This window comes from Globicephala melas, chromosome 8, assembly GCF_963455315.2.
Source record: "Globicephala melas chromosome 8, mGloMel1.2, whole genome shotgun sequence".
Taxonomy (NCBI): Eukaryota; Metazoa; Chordata; class Mammalia; order Artiodactyla; family Delphinidae; genus Globicephala; species Globicephala melas.
The window spans coordinates 1,614,846-1,635,158 of NC_083321.1; the positions used below are offsets into that span (position 1 = coordinate 1,614,846).

The following is a 20,313-nucleotide window of genomic DNA, read 5'->3' on the forward strand; positions in this document are numbered from 1 at the left end:
CCACTAGGTTAGGCAAAGAGCTCTCAGACATGACACCATAAAAAAAAAATGGATACACTGGATTTTGTTAAATTTAAAACTTTTCCTCTGTAAAAGGCAATGTTAAGACATTAAAAGGCAAATGGCAGACTGGGAGCAAATACTTGCAAATCACATCTCAGATACAGAACCTGTACCCAGAACAGACAAGGTCTGAGAATATACAAAGATACACATATACATACAAAGAATTCTCAAACCTCAGTAATAAGAAAACGAAGCAATTTAAAAATCAGCAATGCAGATACGGGATGGCAAAAAAGCGCATGGAAAGGTGCTCGACACCATCGGTCACCGGGGAAATGCAAGGGAAAGCCACGAGGACACTGGGCTATGCCACTGCAAAGACCAAGAATAAAACCAAACAATAGAAACAGAAAGGACAGTCCCAGTGCCGGCGACGGTGGGCTGGGCGGTGGCCTCACATTGCTGGAGGGGGGCCAGGCGGTGCCGGGGCAGCGCACCTGCGCTCCTGGGCAGCGGGGGCCTTCTGCACAGCTGGAGGGGCTAGGAATGCCGGGTGGGGGGCACTGGGAGAGCAGAGGCAGCCTCGGGGCGCCCGGCTTCCTCACCCAGCCCAGGGAGGCTAGGGCCCTGTTGGCACAGCCCGAGAGCAGCAAGGCCACACCTCCTCCAGGTGTGTGTCTGTTTGTGGATTTGTCTCTATGAGTGTGTGTCTGTGTGTGTGTATACAAGTATGTGTCTGTCTCTGTGTGTCTCTCTGTGTGTATATGTCTCTATGAGTGTGTCTGTGTACATGTATGTCTCTGTGTGTGCACGTGTGTGTCTGTGTCTGAGTGTGTGTATGTGTGTCTCTGAGTGTATGTCTATGTGTGTGTGTGTGTGTGTATGTCAGAGTGTTGGTGTGTCACTGTGTATACGTATGTATGTGTCTGAGTGTATGTCTGTGCGTGTGTATACAGGTATGTGTCTGTGTGAATATGTGTGTGATGTGTGTATCTTTGTGTGTCCCTCAGTGTGTGTGTGTACATGTTGGGGTGTGCGTGTGTGTGTGTGTGTACGGGGGAGGGAGGGAGGGAGGGAGGGCTGAGGCTGGGCTGGGCGGAGGCTGTGGTTACGAGCCTTCAGATGAAGTGGAACAGGAAGAGAAAGCTGGAATCCATCCCCGGCGGCAGCGCGGCACTGCCCAGAACAGGTTGGACCTGACCGAGCACTGCCCGACTGCCCTGGGGGCTGGGGCTGGGAGGGGAAGCAGGGGTGGTGGCAGTGGGAGCCTGGCTGCGTCCCTCCCCCTGAGGCAGCCCGATCCTGGGTGCCCCATCTGCCTGAAGGTTCCCCGTCCTACAGTCCCCACCTCCTGGAAGCCCTCACTGCCCGCCCCACCCACAGGGCTGTCCCCTTGGCCGACTTTTGACGCCCATGTCAGATCACCTCCTAGCACCTACAAGGGCATCGGAGAGGCTGGGAACCCACGTATCCAAGAGGAGAGGGTCCCAGAGACACTCATCCACACACCTCCCTTCCAGGTCCCCACAGCCAGGGACTGAGGACCAGGGGGTGGGCCTGCCTAACAAGGGAGGGTCCTCACCTCCCCCTCACTCCCCAACCCGAGCCAGCCCAGCCCAGGACCAGCGCCATGCAGGGGGTCCGACCTCAGGCAGTGGGTTGGTTTCTTCTTCTTTTTCATTTAAAATTGGTGCATCTATTAATTTTAACGACACTCTGCCTCCTTCCAAAAGGGATGTGAGGGGAAGAAGCGGAAAGGGGCTTCTTGGAATCCAGCCCCACTCCCCTGAGCAAAGCTGCCCGTGTGTGTCCTCTCCTTGGTAAGAGCTCTGGACCCAGACAGCCCTGGCTGGATTCCAGCCCTGGAAGCTTATCCCACGTCCGAGAGTCTCAGTTTCCAAACCTGTAAAATGGGCACAACACCCCAGGATGAGCTGAGCAATGCTGGGGCACAGCGCAGGCCCGGGCTCTGTCACCAGGGGCAGTCAGACGGGGCTGGAGGGGTAAGGCACGTGCTAACCACACTAGCGCGACACAGCCACGCATGCCCAGTCGTCCATCTCGGCCACGGACTCACACCCACCCAGAGAAAGATGCACGCCTTCCTCTGAGGGATCACTCCACAACACCGCCTGTGGAGCTGGGCCCATCACGCCCGAGCTCCTGTGCGTCCCAACCCCAGTGCCGAGGGGGAAGTGACCCTCAGCCTGCCAGCCGCTCCCACAGAACCCAGGCTCTGGCCCGGGGCAGAAGGACCCAGGACCCCATCCCTCCCCTGGCCCCTGCAGGAGGGTGTGGATAGCACAGAGACCCACTGGGGGAGGGGACTGTCAGGGCTGGGGGTTGGGAGCGGATGGTCAGGGAGAGGCCATGGGGCCTGGGAGGCCTTGCAGGGGATGCGGGTAGGGTGGGTGAAGGAAGGTGAACTCGGCACAGCTCAGATCTCCCTAAACCTAGCGTGCCGGAGCCAGGCTTGGCCTGCCAGAACCCTGCCCCTTTCCAGCCCACAAAAGGCATTCAAATGAGAGACAAATACTTGAGGCTGTAGATAAGTCCAGCCCAGCCTCCCTCGTCAGGCAGCCGAGCTGCTCCCAGGCCCTCATTTGGGTATTAATTGGACTTCGTTTAGAGATTTGCATGTTTATCAGTGCGGGAAATGGCCAGCCACTGGGGGCCAGGCCTGGACGGGGCCCCAGGGCCTGTAGGCAAATGCCAGGTGGGCAGTGGGGGGAGGGACTCAGGAGCCCTGGGTGGCGGTCAGCACCTCCTCAGTAATTTCGGGTACCAAACCTGAAGTGCGGGGAGGCCACCCACGTGGGGCCTGGGCTGTGCTGCGGAACTCGGAACCTGGGGCCGGGTCTGTATGCCATACAGAACCCCGGTGGGACAAGCAAGGGGAAGAAAGGGGCCTGATGACGCCAACCGCCCCCTGACACGGGCTACATCACCCCACCGAGGGGACAGCTGTCAGGACCGATGTCACAGGTAGTGGACACTCAGGGACCTTCCCTGGGAAGGCCTGGACCCTGTCCCACCCTTCTCAGGGCTCGCTGGGGCCCCAGGACAGGCAGCTCGTCCAAGGCCACCCACGCCTCTCTGTCCTCAGTGGTGCCCACGGTCCCTAGTGGCCCGTGCCTCTCGCCCGGCCGGCTCCACTGTGCCTCAGGGGCCCGGAGAGGACAGTGCTTAACCCAAGGGATGAGGCTGTGGCAGTGGAGAATGTGCCCGTGGGGTCCTGGGGGAGGGGAAGGGCAGTGCCCCTGGAGGCCGGGGTTACTGGAAAGCCCAGCCTGTGATGGGCTGAATTGTGTCCCCAAATCCCTATGTTGAAGCCTTAACCCCCAGTACATCAGAATGTGGCTGTATCAGAGCTGGGCCTTTACAGAGGTGATGAAGGTAAAATGAGGTCACTAGGGTGGGTCCTAACCCCACAGGACTGGTGTCCTTATAAGAAGAGGAGGTCAGGACACAGACACACACGGAGGGACGACCCCGTGAGGACACAGGGAGGAGACGGCCGTCTACAGGCCGAGGAGAGAGGCCTCAGGAGGATCCCCACACCTGGATCTGGGATTCCAGCCTCCAGGACTGGGGACAGCGAACATCTGCGGTTTGAGTCACCCGGCTGTGGCGTTGGTCACAGCGGCCCTGGCGGACGCATGCACTGCCCCCCCCCCCAGCTGTCAGGGCCCCTGGGTTCGTGCTGCAGCTTTGCCAAGTCCACCCTGGGTACCTTAGCTCTGGGGCCTGGTTTTCCCCATCACTGTGGAGAAAGGGCCTTGCTGATGGCAGGCGGGCAGACAGGGGCTGGCTAGGAAACCCCACGGTGCCCCCGGTTCGTGGCAGTGTGCACGGACCTGGCACCCACCCAGGCTTCTCCCTCCATTTGGTGTGTGGCCTTGGCAGCGGCTGCTCTGGGGGTGCTGACCGGGGGAGCCCCTGAGCAGGCCCCTCCCTGCCTGTGAGAAGCTGGAGTTCAGAGCTCCGGTGACAAAGGCCCACTTCAACGTGTAAGAGGGGGCTGCGGTGCCAGGCTCAGCAGGGGGCACTGCTGGGGGCAAGGTCGCCAGGCTGATGGCAGTTCCCGTGGCGTCGGAGACAGATGCCTTGCCTGGCCCCCCTCCCCAGCCAACAGATTTGCCGCAGCAGCTGGGGATGGGGGTTAGGGTGGGGCCGGAGGGGGTCCTGGGAGGCAGGAGGCGGGGAGGCCGCAGCTCACAGACGCTCCCCCATCCGACTGCACCAGCCCAGGCCGAGGGGAAGCCAGAGGAGGGGGCAGAGTGCTTGGCCCCAGTACAGCTCCTCAGGAGACCCCAGGGCCCACGCAGGCCTCTGCCCCCGCCCCTTCATCACGTGCGCCTCCCCATGTCCCCCCAGTCGGAGGGCGGGCGTGTCCGGAGGTCTGAGCTGGCTTCCTGCTTCCTCTCTGTGCCCCCGCCTGCTGACGAGACCCTCTCCCACAGTGTTCCCAGCAGAAGCACAGCAAAACGGAGCCCCTCCAGGCCCAGGGGAGGCGGCAGGGGGGGCTGTGATGGAAGCTTCAGCTGCACTGCGGCTCAGAACCCCAGCACCTCTGGGTACCTGTGGGCCTCGGGCAGGTCACTGAGCCTCCCTGGGCCTATCAGGGGGCTGAGACCCCTCGAGGGGGCTGGGAGAACGAGGGGCTCCCAGGAGACCCGGCCGCACCATCACTCCGAAGAGCTCAGGGCTGACTCACAGCCCACAGGCTCAGGGACGACAGTGGGCAGGCGCTGGGCGGGCCCCAGGCCCACTCCCCATTTCCATGCAGCAAAGGCGGAGGGTGTGACCTTGTCTTCCAGCCACCCGCCCCGGTGCAGCCCCCAGAGACAGCCACTCACCCCAACTGTCGCTGTTGGGAAAGGGTCCACAAGCCCTCCTGGACCCCTTCTTCCTTCCGCCCCACCTCCAAAGCCTCTCAGGGCCGCCCCCGACCAGCACCCCACAACGCCAGCGCTGTGGTTGGGACCCTTCTCCCGTCCCCCCCCACGCTGACTCCAGCCTCCTCCTGCCCTCCCCCCACCCCCCACGGGCTCCCTGCCCCCACCCAACAGTGGGGGCGGGGGGACTCCCTTCAACCCACGGGGCCCTAGCCCCGCCTGGAATCCCCCCACGCCCCTCCCCGACCAGCAGAGCCTCAGCCTCTCCAAGTGCATTTGAGGCTCAACCTCTTCCTCACGAAGGGGCCTCTCCTGGTCTGTGGCCTCAGAGCCCCGGGACCCTCCCTGCTCCCTGGCAGCACAGCGGCTGGCCCTCTCCCCTGGGTCCCACCCCACGGGGATTTAGGGACCTGGAGGGAACTAGAGCAGGGAAGGAAGGCAGGGCTGGCCCGGGACACGGGTGTGGGAGCAGACACAGCCCCCTGACCTTATTCAGGCTACTCCACGCCAGCCCCACAGGGAGCCCGCCACCTGCCTGCCCCCCCTCCCGAGCCCTCTAGGCCATACTGGACCACTCCCCTGCCTTCTGGTGAGGACACAAGTGTCAGTGTCACTGAGGAGGGGTCTGCGTGGCCCCTCCCCTGCCCTCAATGCCCATCTATCCCCCAGACTCTGCAGGAAGGGAAGGTGAGCGCATGGGCCCCGCAGCTGATGCCCTGTCCCTTCCGTGGTGGAGCGGGGCGGGCTCACTCCCATTCCGGGGATCCTTTCCGTGGAGCAGGGTCTGGTGATGCGCTTCGTGCTGGCCGCCTCCCCACGTGGCCCCCCAACCCCAGCTTGGGAGGGGTGCTGCACCACGGCCGCCTTCCCAGCCGTTGGAGCTCGGTAGACACACAGGCCCCGTGTTTGCCGGTGAAGGTTAACGCGAGCGGGGAGGCGCGTGCGCAGAGGAGATGCGCACCCCTTGCGCGTGCGCACCCCTTGCGCGTCCGCCCCCTCGCAGGAACCAGCGGTCGCGTGGACCGGCAACGTGCGAGCCCAGGGAGACCCGAGGCGTGTGTGTTGCATCCTCCACCCAGCAGCCTGGGCGCCCACAGCCCCAAGGGCCATGTTCTTACTCCAACCGGAACCTGCTCGAAGTGCAGAAAGACGCGCCACGTGCACGCCCACGGGAGCCATCGTCCCTCCTTCCTCAAGTGACTTCCTGCCCCGGCCACCACTTACGGGGAAAATAACCACAGAAGGAAAGGGGGAGATGGGGGAGTCCAGAGCTCCTTCCTTTCAGCTCTTCCTCAGCCACAAGCTGAAGGGAGCGGGTGCAGGCAGAACGCGCATACCAAGGAGGGAAATAAAAACAGCGGTGAAAAAAATAATAAAATAAAGAGAAATAAACTAAAATAAAATAATTGGTGCTAGTTTTGTGTGGCGTCTCGACTATTCCAATAACATAAATAAAATAACGTACAAGTGCAAATTGCAAAATACGAATGGCGTCATTTCGGTGATTCTGCATCATAGCAGGTAACACTCTTATCTCTGCATTTAAGATTGGCATCGCACAGTATAAAAATTCATGCTAATAACTTAAACTGTTAATTTTTCTTTACTTAGAACGGCATTAGATAGCAAGTTTAAAACACCATAAGTCAAGAGACAGACCGTGGAAAAAAGGAAAAGGCTTTCTATCTCAGCACCTGTAACATCACCTTTTCCCAATTTTGAACAAGGCTGCCTGGCCGTCATCTGGCCCCGCAGGTGGCCGCGCAGATGCGGAAACGGGCCCTGGGCGGGGAGGAGCTGGCGAGTCGATTCATTTGCTTCCAAGTGCCAGGGAGCCTTCAGAGGCAGACTCAGGCTAGCTGCAAGCCCCGCCCACCACCACCCGCCACCCGCCACCAAAACCAAAGCCAGAAGGAACAGATAGACGTCATCTTCCCAGCGGGGGCTATGGGTGCGTCCCAGAGGCAGTGAGGCTGCCCTGGAACAGGCAGGAACCACTGAGGTTTTGACTGCCCCTCTCGGGACCCACGTCCCACTGGTTCCAGCACACAGGACAGGCCAGCACTGCAGCCTCTATTTCAGGGACATGGCTCCGAGATGCTGAGTGACCTGGACAACACCCCAGGACCCCTGTTGTTTCCCGACCCCCCCCCCCAGAACCAGTGTGTCTACCAAGGGCCAGACGGTACCTGCGTCCCCCCTAGAACACAAGCTCCTTGAAGGCAGGGTTTCCCTCGGGCGCTGATGCACCTGGAATAAAGAGAAGGAGTCCGATAAAGGTTTCAGAATGAGTGGGTGTGGGACCCCAGCAGACCAGATAAGGAGGGCCTGGACGCAGGGACCCGTGCTGGGCCCCAGCCTCCAAGAGGGTGGTCCTGTGTCAGCAGGTCCCCCATGTGGGTGGCCACCGGGGACACATCATTCTCTGAGTGGGTGAGTTTCAGCCACAGAGACACTCCCGGGACTACAAAGCAGGGTTCCTTGGGGCGCCTGCTGTCATGAATAGACAAGACAACGTGTGGACCCCCAGTAGCAAAGCACCCCCAGAGGGCCCCCCGGGGCTGTGGTCACCCAGGCTGTGCTACGCCACCGCGCATCCAGCCCAGCCCTGCCTGATTCAGAGCTGTTGTGAAGATTCCCCTGGTCCCACCCAGCTTTACCCCAAGGCTGAAGCACCATTCCCCTCGCACCACAGCTGGGGTCCCCGACCCAACTCCACCGCTCAGCCCCTGGTCACCTTCTGTCTGCAATTGGCTTCCAACCTCCAGATGGGGGCAAGGCTGGACCACAGGCTCCCAGGAGATCCCTGCTGACCCCACTGCAGAGCCGATGGCTGGCTGACCACCTGGCCAGGTGGGGATCCCTGCAGATGTGCTGACCTAGAACACGGAACTGCTAAGGTGTCCTCCCCAGGACAGCCCCAGGCAGCCCCACCCTCCTGGAAGGGGACCACTGCAAGGACTTAGGAAGGAAGCCATCCCAGGTTGGAATCCCAAGCCCCGTCACCTTCAAGCTGTGACCTCAGGCACCTAATCTTTCAGAGCCGCCCTTTCCAATTATGTAAAATGGCGCAGTGAATGGTACCCGGTAAATGACAGCTGGTGGCGGAGGGGGGGCCATTTCTAACTAGAGTGAGCAGGCAGGCCGGTGTGCCCGGGTGACACACCTGTCATCCTGCCTCATCAAACACAGCCCCTTCTTCTCTCAAAACTGAACCCGCTCAGACCCTCTGGTCCAGTCACCATATGTGCGTCCTCATGTGATGCAGTGTGAGGGACACGGCACAGCCTCTGAAGTGAAGGAACCAAAAACCAAACCAGAATCTGATCACGCATCTGCTTCCGACCCACCCGCTTCCAATTACAGAAAATACGGGGACAGACACTCGATAATATTAACACCTAGGGTGGTGCTGTCAGCAACACCCGGAACACGGATGACCTCGTCTTCTCAGTAAGGGGACTGGGGGAGGGACGCTCACACGTCTTTAATTCCGGTGCGGATCTGCACCAGATTCTCATTCTGTAAAACCAACTGTGAAAAACGGAGGCGATCAGAGGGCTGGGCCACCGCTGGGTGTTCCCCGAAATGAAAGCGCTGTTGTTCATTCTGGGTGGACCGTGGTATTGGGTTTCCCCTTGGAGGCTCACATGGTGAATCTGCAGGTGAAACCACGTGATGCCTGGGATCTGCGTCAGAACCACGTGGGGGTGGGAGCGGTGGGGTGGATGGGTGGGAGAGGCCTGGTGTTAACAGTTTTTGGTGCTGGTGATGGGGGCTTCTCAGAGGCTTCTCCAGGGTCCGGCACGTCCATCGTCGACAGGACCACACGTCTGATTCGACAGCGCCGCTGTGGGTTAGAGCCTGTACGCCCTGCTAGAACGCAGGCCCCATGAGGGCACTGGTGCATCCTCAGTGCCTGGTACAGAGAAGATGTCCGATAAGAGTTCTGGAACGTCTGCATGTGCTTGGAATTTTCCATAATAAAAAACAGGAACACATAAACGGCACCTCTTATCCTTCGCAGAGCTTCACCGCCGGCCCCAGCTCCCCTCCGCCCGCCCCCCCATGCTTTCCCCCTCCACACCCAGGCATGGTCCCACCCTGCCCACCTGGTGCCACTCTGTGTCCGGGGGGCTGCAGGCCTTTGCCTGGGTTCAAGGTAAGGAGTCCCAGGAGAGCCCAGAGCCAGTGGCTCAGTGAGGTCACTGACTGTGGTGTGGATCCCCGGGAGAAGGCTGAGGGGTGGTGCTTGCTGGGTGGCCATGTCACATGCCTCCTTCTGTCCCTTGCATGAGGCTGGGTCGCTCGGCCCTGCAGCCCCCAGCCACAGCTGCTCTGCTGACCCCCACCAAGTCTGAGCCTCATCAGACCCACCAGCCCTGTCGCCATGGTTACCCAGGAGCCATCTGCTCTGCCAGCACCCGGCGCCCCCCCTCCCAGGGTTCCAACGGCTTTGACCCAACCACTCCCTGCCGGAGGAAGGGGTGCTTTCAGCATCCTAAAGCAGCACCGGGGATCCCTGTCAGCCTCACACCCATCCCTGCAATAAGAGAGCTCTGGGCACAGCGAGACTTCAAAGCTGCCGAGGCCCTGGTCAAAGGTGGAGCTGAGTAATCCCCTGCGGGCCCTCTGGGCTCAGGGAGCCCGGGGGGCCTCCTCCTTGCCCTCAAGGGAGGCCCTCACAGCCCCCGCCCACAGACGGGCAGGCAGAGAGGCCTAGGCCTCTGCAGCCTGCAGGGCACAAGTGGCCTGGAAGCCACGGGCGCAGCAGCTGAGGGCCGAGTACGGGATGCTGGACGCTGCCGGACACCTCTCCTTAAGTCCTCCCGCAACTGTAGGTCACCCCCATTTGCAGGTTGAGCAACTTGCCTGGGGTCACCCAGCTGGTGGTAGGCAGCGGAGATCTGAACCCAGCAGCCTGGACCCCGAGACAGAGGGTGGCCTGGGTCAGACCCCCTCAGGCCCAGCCCTACACTGGGCACTCGCCCTAGATCCCCGAGCCAGTCAGCAGCGTGCGGACGTCAGCTTCCGAACTGTGAAGTAGCCCTGCCTGGACCACCCGCCAGCCTGCTGCCACCTGCCAGGAGCTCCCAGCTCCACACGGCACCTGTGAATTGCTTTGGCACGGTGGCGACCAGGTTGGACTCCCAGACCTCACTTCTCTCCGCCCGCCCACCCTACAGAGGAGGGAGCGGAGTCCAAGGAGGTGCGACCACAGAGGTGGGGCCTGCTGGGTACAGGGTCTAAGCCGCCAACCTCCCACCCATACCGGGCCCTCACCTGGGAAATGGGGGGCCTCGGGATATGGAGTGGGCACCCCCAACACCACGGATACACAGCACCGATTTATTTATAAGATCCACCCTCCCTAAAACAGGTTTTCTGACACAGGTCTCTCCCCAACTGGCAGCGCTGCAAGGGGACACCCGCCAGGGACCCTGCCCCTCAAGGGCTGCAGCATGTTCAGATCTTGGCCAGGTTCAAAAATTCCAGGAAGAGGGAGTGGGCGGGAGTAGACAATCTTTATTGGGTTCCAAATCTAAGGATTCTTTGCACAAAAACAAGTGTTCATACTGTCAGTGTCCCTGGGCAGTTCAAGTTCATGCGTAAAAAATAGACATCTGTGTCGGCATAAAATCCTCTCCCCTTCAAACCTCCAAGTCTTGGTGCCGCAGACCCGTTCCAGTGGAAGGCCTCCGGGGACAGGGTGGCTGGGGTCCGAGGAAGCTGCCGCCCGGTTGATGTCAGGCTGGGCCGCTTCTACACTAGCCCTTGGTCAGGCTGGACGGCCGGGGAGGGTCGGCGGGATCCCCGGCTCGGTGGTGGCTTGGCCCGCGGGAACGGCGGGGACGGAAACGTGATCCATTCCAACGCGCTGGCTCCCAAGTGGTGAGCCCGCTCGCGGCCGCTAGGAGGGAAGAGGGAATAGGCACGCGCGTTAGTGTGGGGTCCGGCCCGGGAGACCCCGCCCAGCCCGGCCCTGCCCCGCCCCCACCTCCCACAAGCGGAGCCGGCAGTTTCGTTTGTTCAGTGGATTTTGGAGCTCGGGTCCGTGGGTGCCTCGGTTTCGGAGTACGGCCCAGCCAGGGCGCGGGGCGGGGCGGGGCGAGCGCTCGGATCCGCAGTGAGTCAGGGATCCGCACCCCGCCGACTCATTTCTGCCACCCGGCCCGGCGCGCGATTTGCAATGCAAAGTCACTCCGCCTCCAAGCGCCCGAATCTGCCCCGGATCCGCAAGCCCTTGGGGCCTCACCCGCCCGAGGGCCGCCCCCCTCCGTCTCCCCACTCCCACTTCGGCGGCGGAGCAGCGAGGGGAAGTTTTGCAATCCCGGACAAACAAACGCTGGTCTTGCACAGGCTTGAAAAAGTTTGAGGGAAATGAAGAGTGAGCGAAATCCAGGCCATCGCCCGGGCCTGAGGCTGGGCTCCGCGGGCTCTCGGGGGCGCGAGCTGAGAGGCCGTTTGCTCCACCACGCCCGGCAGCCCTGCCTCTGACCCTCCCTCTTCCCCGCCTCTCGGCGCTTACCTTGCTGGGACGAGAGCTCAGTAGCCCCCTAACCAGCTGGAGAAATCGAGAAGCTCGCGCTCCGCGGGGCTCAGCGCGCCCTCACAGGTGCTGTCGTCCGACGAGTAGGCGGAGCGCGGGGACCCGGGCTCCGAGCTGTGCTCGCGGCCCGGGGACGACAAGGCGCAGGAGGGCGAGGCGGCGGCGGCCCCGGGTGGCCCGTGGGGCAGTGGATGGCGCGCGGCTGGCGCCAGCAGCCCCCTGGCCAGCGCGGCGCGCACGGCATCGTGCTCGGCCAGCAGGCGCTGCAGCGCGCGAATGTACTCCACCGCCGAGCGCAGCGTCTCCACCTTGCTCAGCTTCTTGCTGGCGCCGCCCTGAGGCACGTGCTGCCGCAGCGCCTGGAATCCTAAGTTCACCAGCTTCACTCGGTTGCGCTCCCGCTCGTTGCGCCGCGCCACGGCCGCCGCTCCACTCCCGGTCTCCACCGCGCCTGGCCGCCGCCGCCGCCGGCTGCAGCGCAGCAGCTCTGGAGACTCCGGTCGCCGCCGAGCGGCGCAGCAGCCCGAGACACCAGGCGCAGGGGGCGCGGGCCGGGGCAGCGCGCCGCTGTCCATCGCGCCCGCATCCACTCGCCCCGCGCCTCCTCCGAGTCCCTGCGCGCCGCAGGAAGGTGTGGGGCGAGGAACCGAGGGCGGAGGAACGACGGTCAAGCCTCAGCGACGATCTGGCACCGTGCTGCCAAACGACTACCCAGGGTACGTGGTGCCAGGTCGTCTGGGGTCCGGAGACAACGAGGCGCAGGAGGCCGAGAGGTGGCGGGCAGTGCGCACCGGGGAGCGTGGGGCGCTCGTGACTCGCGCGTGCTGTCGGACGCTCCCCAGGTCTTCCCCGCGCGGCGCAGGCGTCTCGTTTTTAAATGTATAGATAACCCTCCTCCGCGCCGCCACCGCCTCCTTTCTCACGCCCTCCTTCCCTTGCCTCGCCCTCCCGCCACGCTTCGTCCAACCCCTGGCGCACACAGCCTGCAAAGACCAAGCCGTGAGCGCGACCACACCCCGCCCCCCGGGCACAGTCCGCAGGTCCCCAGTGGGTCCCGGCTCCCAGCAGGTGTCCATGCGCCCCCCAAGATGCAGTACGCAGGTGCCGTGTGCGCACCGACCCCCAAACTGCTGTCCGCAGGTCCCTGGTGCGACCCCTGCCACGCTCGCCTTTGGGGGTAGGGCAGGTCTAAGGCCACAGAGCACCCATCCCTGGGTCGCGTGAGACCCCGGGGAGCAGCACGCGCCGACCAACCTGCACCCGCGCCCCGCCCCCTGCGGCCGAGGGGCGGGGGCCGGGGTTTCAGCCAGTGGCGGGCCGCCCGTTTGGCCAATCGCGGCGGGCACCACCCCACACCCGGCCCCTGGGAGGAAGCCTGTCTGCCCGGCGCGTGGCTCCCGGGAGCGTCTCTAACAAAGCTCGGCGCCTGCGCGGCCCCGCCCGGCCCCTCCCGGCGACCAGGGTGGGCGCGCACTCCCACGCGCGCCTGTTCCTGGCCGGGCGCACACCTGTTTATGACTCCACCGGGCCTTCGAGAGGGGAACGCAGCCCTCCGGGCGGGGCGGGGCTTGAGAGGTGGTGAAGACCTGGCGCGCTTGGGTAGGGCGTTCAGGTTCCTGGGGCGCTTTTCCCCAACATCCCCTCCACGCCCACTCTCTGCGGGTGGTTGCCGTGCGCCCCAGGCCTTGGGGAGCCTTGAAGCGCAGCGCCTGGAGGTTGGCACAGACCGCTTCAGACTTGCGTGGCTGTCGGCCTGCCTCTCCCCTCCGCCCTCCCCGCCGCCCCCGCAGCTTCCTCCGCTTTCCACGTTCCCCCCAAATCTTCCTCCCTTCCTGGTCCAGTTCCCTCCGGCCGCTCACCCGTCGACCTGTACCCGCCGTCGTGGCCCCTTTTTCTCACTGCCATGCCTCCAGCACCATCCACCAACCCCCTGCACTGAGATTGGCCTGTGGGGGAAGGTGGTGGGGCCGCGGCCTTTCCAGCGTCTCCCAGCGGAGGTGAGGCGTCAGGAGACTTCCTCCCTGACCGATGGGGGTACATTTTGGGGTATGAGGGGGCAGGGACTTTGGAAGTGTGCAGAATGCGCCGTTACTGGGAGAGTGTTGTCCTGCCCCGCGGCCTGGGAAGGCCAGTCAAGTGGCTGTGCCCTCAGGAGGCCACACCCAGCAGGTTTTTCCCAAAAAGTGACCAGACCCTGCTGGGCCAGGACCTCTGGGAATGGAGGCCGGGGGCGGGCAGGCCCAGCTTCCCGGAGCCGACTCACTGTTCTGGGGGCGGGGGGGAGGGACCCAGGACCCCTCTCAAGAAGTCCGCAGGGCACACGGGCGAGGATTTACTGCCCACTTCATGGCGCCCACCGGCTCCCCTTAACCCTGCAGGATTCTCCTGGCAAGTCTGCTTGACCTTCCCGCTTTAGGAAGCTACCTGGAGGCCAGAACTTGCCAGGAGCAAGGGACCCTGTTTGTCTTAGGAGGAAGCTGTGACTCAGAAAGGACATGGAATGTGTCCACAGTCACACCTCTGGCCAGTGGAGCAATCAGGTAGGAATCGGGTCCCTGCCTGAGTCCAGGTGGCCCGATCTTTTTCCTTTTCAGAGCGCAAGGCCTGACTCACCTCTGCATCCTCTCTCTGGTCAGAGCCCACCCGCTCCTTCCCTGAGGCTTATTTGGCAAACCCCAGCCAGGTGCTTGTCCTTCCTTCCCTGCCTGTGCCCAGGGTGCCAGGAAAAATCCCGGAGTCCTGCAAACAGGGCCCTGCCTGGACTTGCGCTGGGCCTCTAGGACCTGGACAGCCTTGGGTGCTGCCTCTCCTCCTACCCCATCTCCTGGGCTCTGGCTTTGCTCCCTCCCGCCCGTCCTCGGCCTCGAAGCAGGAGGGACGTTACGGAGGCGAGTTGGATCACGCCTTGGCCCTGGGGATGAAGCCCGGGCCCCCCGCGCTCTGTCGCCCCTCTGGCCCCCTGCCCAGCTCTGACGCCACATCAGCTGGAACCCTGCCCTGAGCCCCCTGCCCTGTGCTCCATGCTGTATGTCACCCATCACACCTGGGTGTCCATCGGAGGGCTCTGCACAGGCAGAAATGTGCCCTTCTCTATGCCCACAGGACACCCGTGCCCAAGCCGTGCGTGACGCTGTTTCGCTAAGGGGACCTCACATCCAGCACAGAGGATCAGGAGACGGTGCCACTGGAGCCACGGCCATTCGGGGGTCGGGAGGTGGCCGAGGGACAGAGGAACCCACAGCGTCCAGGCCCAGCTCTGCCGCTGACACTGAGGGGCCCCGTAGCCCAGCGTCCTGCTGCCCGATAGGGGTACGGCAGCCTCTGCTCCAGGGGTGACCAGGGCTGAGCACTCGTCAGCTCTGAAATCACCTCGGGCTCCATGGGACTGGGGTGCAGACCCCGGAAGCTTGGGGTGCCCCGGGGACGCACAAGGTCCAGAAGGTGCTCTTCAGAGAGGCTCTGGGTCCCCTTCTTGAAGCGATGGGAGTTGTCTGGACCCTCTGGGGCCTCCCCCGTGGCGGACTGGACCAGGCAGAGGCCGGGTGAGCTCCATGCCCGGTGAGGGGGGCCAACAGCCGGCTGGCTTGGCCTGGGCTCTGCACTCTCTCGCCTGTAGCCCAGGGCCTCTGCTCACCTCCCTCTCCGTCCCCCTCCAGGGCCTTCCTCACGGGCTTCCTAATTGCCTTCTCTGGGTCAGGTCACAGGTGGCAGGCGGAGAGCCCAGCTGGGCCGGGCCGGCACCTTCTCCAGGCCCACAGGTTGTGCTGCAGCCCTCGTGCGGGAGTCCCACCTGTGCGCCCAGGTCACTTGGGAGCCCGGAGCCTTCGGAATCCAGCTGTGGCGAGGCAGGAGCCATGGGAAATGAGGTGCTTCCAGACCCACTGAGGGTAGGGTTCTCCAGAGAGACAGACAAACACAGTGCATAGGAAGAGATTATTATGAGGAAGCAGCTCACATGATCGTGAAGGCCGGGAAGCCCCACGTCTACCGTCTGCACGCTACACACCCACAAAACCTATTTGCTGGTGGAATCCAGTCCAGGCCTGGAGGCCTGAGAACCTGGGGAGCTGGTGGTGTAAATCCCAGTCCAGGGGCCGGAAGTGATGAGGTGGGCAGGAAGAGAAAAGGCAAATTCCTCCCTTCTGCATCTTTTGCTCTAGTCAAGCCCTCAGTGAACTAGGTGATGCCCACCCACACTGGGAAGAGCATCTGTTGTACTGAGTCCACCAATTCTAACCCTATGACCTCATCCAGAAACAGCTGCCCCCGACACACCCAGAAATAAAATTTAATGTGAACACCCATGGCCTGGTCCAGCTGAGACATACAACTGAGCTGCACACGTCCACCCCTTGCCGCCTCATCACCTGTGCCCGCCTCCTCAAACCGCACCTGGTCCCCAAACAGAGTCAACACGAAGATCATAATTCTGCCTCACAACTGTCCTGCCTACAACCGAAAACGCACAAACCCCTTCCTCAGAGGAGGAGGTGAAGCCTCCCCCTCTCCCCAGGGCTGACGTCCCGCAGCTTAAACGCTAGGGTGTAAATTCCCAGGACTAAATGCTGGGATGCAAAGTCAGTACATCTTATGTGACATGGCAAAGGGAGAAGACAGGAAAGAAACAAAGATAACACACACACACACACACACACACACACACACACGTAACCGAGCAGGATCCTGGGGGGCTTCCCGGAACAGACCCCCTCCATGTCCTCTGCTTGCCTTTTGTCTGTAGAAAAACTTTAGTCAAAGAATAATTTTAATCAGAGAAGTGAGAAAATGCAGAAAGAAAACAGTCCAGCAAGACAGACTAATAATAGTTTAGCCATTAAACAAAGTCAAGGACGTTTGTTCCTCCTCCAGGGCTACAGATCGTATTCCGAGCCACATCCTTGAGCTGTTTTGCAGATACTGAAACCCCCACTAGGTGGAAGAAGTTAACTGCATGCTGACCACCAGCACGTAGACCCCACACCGGTTGGAACCAGAAGGTTGATAATGGTGACTCCTGATTACCTCACCACCAACCAATCAGAAGAATGTCCACCAGCTGATCACACCCCCCAACCCGCCTCCCTCACCCTGTCTTTAGAATCCTTTCCATGAAAGCCTTTGGGGAGTTCGGGCCTTTTAAGCACTGGCTGCCTGGACCCCTTGCTTGGCGCCTGCAGTAATGCTGCACTTTCCTTCAGTACGACCCGGTGTCAATAGATTGGCTTTACTGCACGTGGAGGAGGAGACCCAAGTTTGGTTCCGTAACACTTACAGCAAAAGAAGGAAGGAAGTACGACAATTACAGTCCTCATTTCTGTAACTGGTCTCGAGGTTGTAACTCATATATATAACTATCCTCTCCCACCACCCACTGCATATCCCTGTCCCTTCCGTAAGCACCTCAGCTGGTTGTGGTTCTGTACCTGGTAGTCAACCCAAACCTTCGTTCCTAAAGGGTCTGGGTCATCAGTGGTCCTGCCGGGATTGGGTTGTTGTCATGTTCCCTTGGCCTCAATCCCAGGGCACAGTAATACTAAGAGATGCCCTAAGGGATCTCCTGCGTCCTGCATGCCCTTTCTTACCTCCGGTGTGGAGGGGGCATCAGCCCAGTTTCCCCCTGGTGGTCAGGCTCAGTCATGCCGGCCAGCACAGTAAGTCCCTTCTTTGCCTGCTGAGACATGAGGAGCCCAAAGTGGCCAGTGAGTCTTAACTTCCAGTTCAGAGGAATCATTGCTGCGTTTCCTGGTGGAGGCATCCATCCCTCTGGAACTAAGACCTCTAAGAGCACAAAGTCTCAGGACCAGGAAGTAAACGTTCTCCTGGTGGGTCACTAGGGTAATAGTCGGGGTGCCACTGCCTTTTCCACCCATCGATTCCTGGACCCAGGAGTCTTGGCTGGGAAACAGCGCCATATAGTGGACACGGACTCAGAGCACATACAACCTCCTGGAGAACCCTGCCCCAGCCCCGCAAGGTATTGCCACCTGGCTAGTGCCATAACTGAGTCTTCAAAAGGCTGCTCCGCCATTCTTTCAAGCCAGGATGCTTCAGGATGGTGGGGACACGGTGAGACCAGCGAACTCCACAGGCAGGGGCCCCTGCCACTCTCCCTTAGCTGCAAAGAGGGTTCCCTGATCAGAAGCAGTGCTGTGTGGAATACCAGGAGGGTGGGTAAGACATTCTGCAAGTCCACGGTTGGTAGTTTTGGCACAAGTATTGCATGCAAAGAAGGCAAAGCCATACCCAGAGTAAGTGACTCTTCCAGTGAGAACAAAACACTGCCCCTCCCATGATGGAAGCTGTCCTGTCCTGTCACCAAACCAAACGTGGGTCCCCTCGCCTGCCCACAGTGAAGCCAATCTACTGACACCAGGTGGTGGTGAAGGAAAGTGCAGCATTTATTGCAGGTGTCAAGCAAGAAGTCCAGGTAGCTAGAGCTTAAAAGGCCCAAACTCCCCAGAAACTTTCAGGGGAAGGATTGTTAAAGGTTTCTAAAGACAGGGTGAGGCAGGGGAGGTTGTGGGGTGTGTGATCAGCTCGTGGACGCCCTTCTGATTGGTTGGTGGTGAGATAACAAGGAGTCAACATCACCAGCCTTCTGGTTCCAGCTGGTCTGGGGTCTACGTGCTCGTGGGCAGCGTAGAGTTAACTTCTTCCACCTGGTGGGGGTTTCAGTGTCTGCAAAACAGCTCAAGGACATGGCTCAGAATATGATCTATAGACCTTGAGGAGGAACTAAAGTCCTTGACTTTGTTTAATGGCTAAAGTATTATTATTTTTTCTTATCTGACTGTTTTCCTTTCTTACCGCATTTTCTCACTTCTCTGATTAAATCTACTCTTTGGAACTCGGGGAAGGTCCAGGAGGCTAAAGTTTCTCTACAGAGAAGAGGCAGGTGAAGGACACGGTGTGGGGGTGGGGGGGGGTCTCTTCTGGGAAGACGCCGTAAGATCCTGCTCGGTTACACTCTGGTGTAATTAACCAGCCACCAGGTACCTGGCTGGTCGCCCCGGGGGATGGTCCCATATCGGGGGTTCAGTGTTGGTCTCTGCTGCTGACAGACTGGATACTCAGCCTTGGTGGGTGGAACCCATGTTGCTGGGCCCATGTGTCACCTCCATCCCTGCCACCATGGCCGCTTTTCTGATAAGCCCACTGGGCAATGACAGAGTGGCTGGGAAAGAGGCTGACCAGGATCCACAGGACAGTTCTCCTGTCCACTCTATTATTAACATCTTCTGCTGAGGTCACCTTTGGTGAGCGTTCACATGGGACACGAATATTTTCAGGGTTCTTGCCAATCCACACACCTCTTCCCCAGATCTCCTTGTCACCAATTTTCTAATCATGTTAATTCTAAGTCCCTGACCACCCAGCCAAACCACTGGCCACAGCCCATGGATCTGGTTATAATCACTCAACTGGCCATTTCTCCTTCCAGTCAAGGTGCAGGACCAGGTGCACTGCCCGAAGCTCTGCCCACTGGAGCGCCCTTCACCGAGTCCGTGAGGGATGTCCCACCACTGGTGGGTGGAGCCTGCATATCAATCAGGACCACCTATAACTAGACCTCGTCACCTCTTCCTCTGTCAGTGGATCCTAGGAAACACCCCTGAGGCCATAAGTTAAGGCTGGGAGAGAGAAGGCCGTGTAGCGGGGGTGAGGGCCGTGGGCACCTGGGCCACTTCTTCAGGGAACCTACTTGTGCCTTCAGGGCTCGCCTCTACGCCACTTCCATTGGATGGTGGAGTGTTTTTTTCTCTACATGCCCAGCTTTATAGCTCAGTGGGTCAGATAAAGATAGCACCCAGTTCATGATGGGCAGGTCATATGGTAACTCGGTGACCCATGGTTAAGTGTTCAGTTTCTGCTAAGGCTAGTAGCAGGCCCGGAGCTGTTTCTCAAGAGGAGAGTAGTTATCTGGGTGGATGGCAGGGTCTTGCTCCAAAATCCTAAGGGCTTGCCCTGTGATTCACCTCTAGGGACTGCGAAAGACTCAAAGAGCATCTCTCTCTGCCCTGACACTTCAGGCGCCACTGGATCTGCTGGATCATGGGGCCCCAGGGCAGCACAGCCTGGACCCGGTGCAGAGCCTTCTCCTGTGTGGGCCCCACCCCAAATGAGCAGTTGTCCAGCTCAATCAGTCAATGGGCTGGAGTAACACACCCAAATGAGGACTAGGCTCTCTCCAGAATCCAAGAAGTCCCATTGGCGTTGGCCCCATTTTTTGGTTGCAGGAGGAGCCAGATGCAACCATCCACCCTTCACCTTAGAAGGGATATCTTGCCGCTTTACTGGACCCCCTAGAAATTTCACTGAGATAGAAGGCCCCTGAATTTTTTTTTTTTTTTTTTTTTTTTTTTTTTTTTGCGGTACGCGGGCCTCTCACTGTTGTGGCCTCTCCCGTTGCGGAGCACAGGCTCCGGACGCGCAGGCTTAGTGGCCATGGCTCACGGGCCCAGCTGCTCCGCAGCATGTGGGATCCTCCCGGACTGGGGCACGAACCCACGTCCCCTGTATCAGCAGGCGGACTCTCAACCACTGCGCCACCAGGGAAGCCCCCAGGCCCCTGAAGTTTTGTTGAATTTATTTCCTACCCTCTGACATGCAAATGGCATACCAATAAGTCTGGAGTAGTTGCTGCTTCTTGCTCAATAGGTCCAATCGGTATAATGTCATCAATGAAGTGGACCAGTGTGGTGTCTTGTGGAAGGGAAAGGTGACCAAGATCACTGTGAACTCAACTGTGACCCAGGGCTGGAGATCTGACTTACCCCTGTGGTGGAAGGGAAAGGTGACCAAGATCGCTGTGAACTCAATTGCGACCCAGGGCTGGAGATCTGACTTACCCCTGGGGTA

At 60.5% G+C, this 20,313-nt stretch overlaps 1 protein-coding gene across 1 annotated transcript; it reads right to left on the reverse strand.

The window, feature by feature from the left end:
- Window positions 1-10,418: 10,418 nt before the first annotated feature.
- ASCL2 (achaete-scute family bHLH transcription factor 2) lies at window positions 10,419-13,262 on the reverse strand. The gene is made up of 2 exons (XM_030833139.2): window positions 11,434-13,262; window positions 10,419-10,815 (listed from the first exon to the last, which is right to left on the reverse strand). The coding sequence occupies exon 1, from the start codon at window positions 12,027-12,029 to the stop codon at window positions 11,451-11,453; it is 579 nt and encodes a 192-aa protein (XP_030688999.1). The 5' UTR covers window positions 12,030-13,262; the 3' UTR covers window positions 10,419-10,815; window positions 11,434-11,450.
- Between the last annotated feature and the right edge of the window lie 7,051 nt (window positions 13,263-20,313).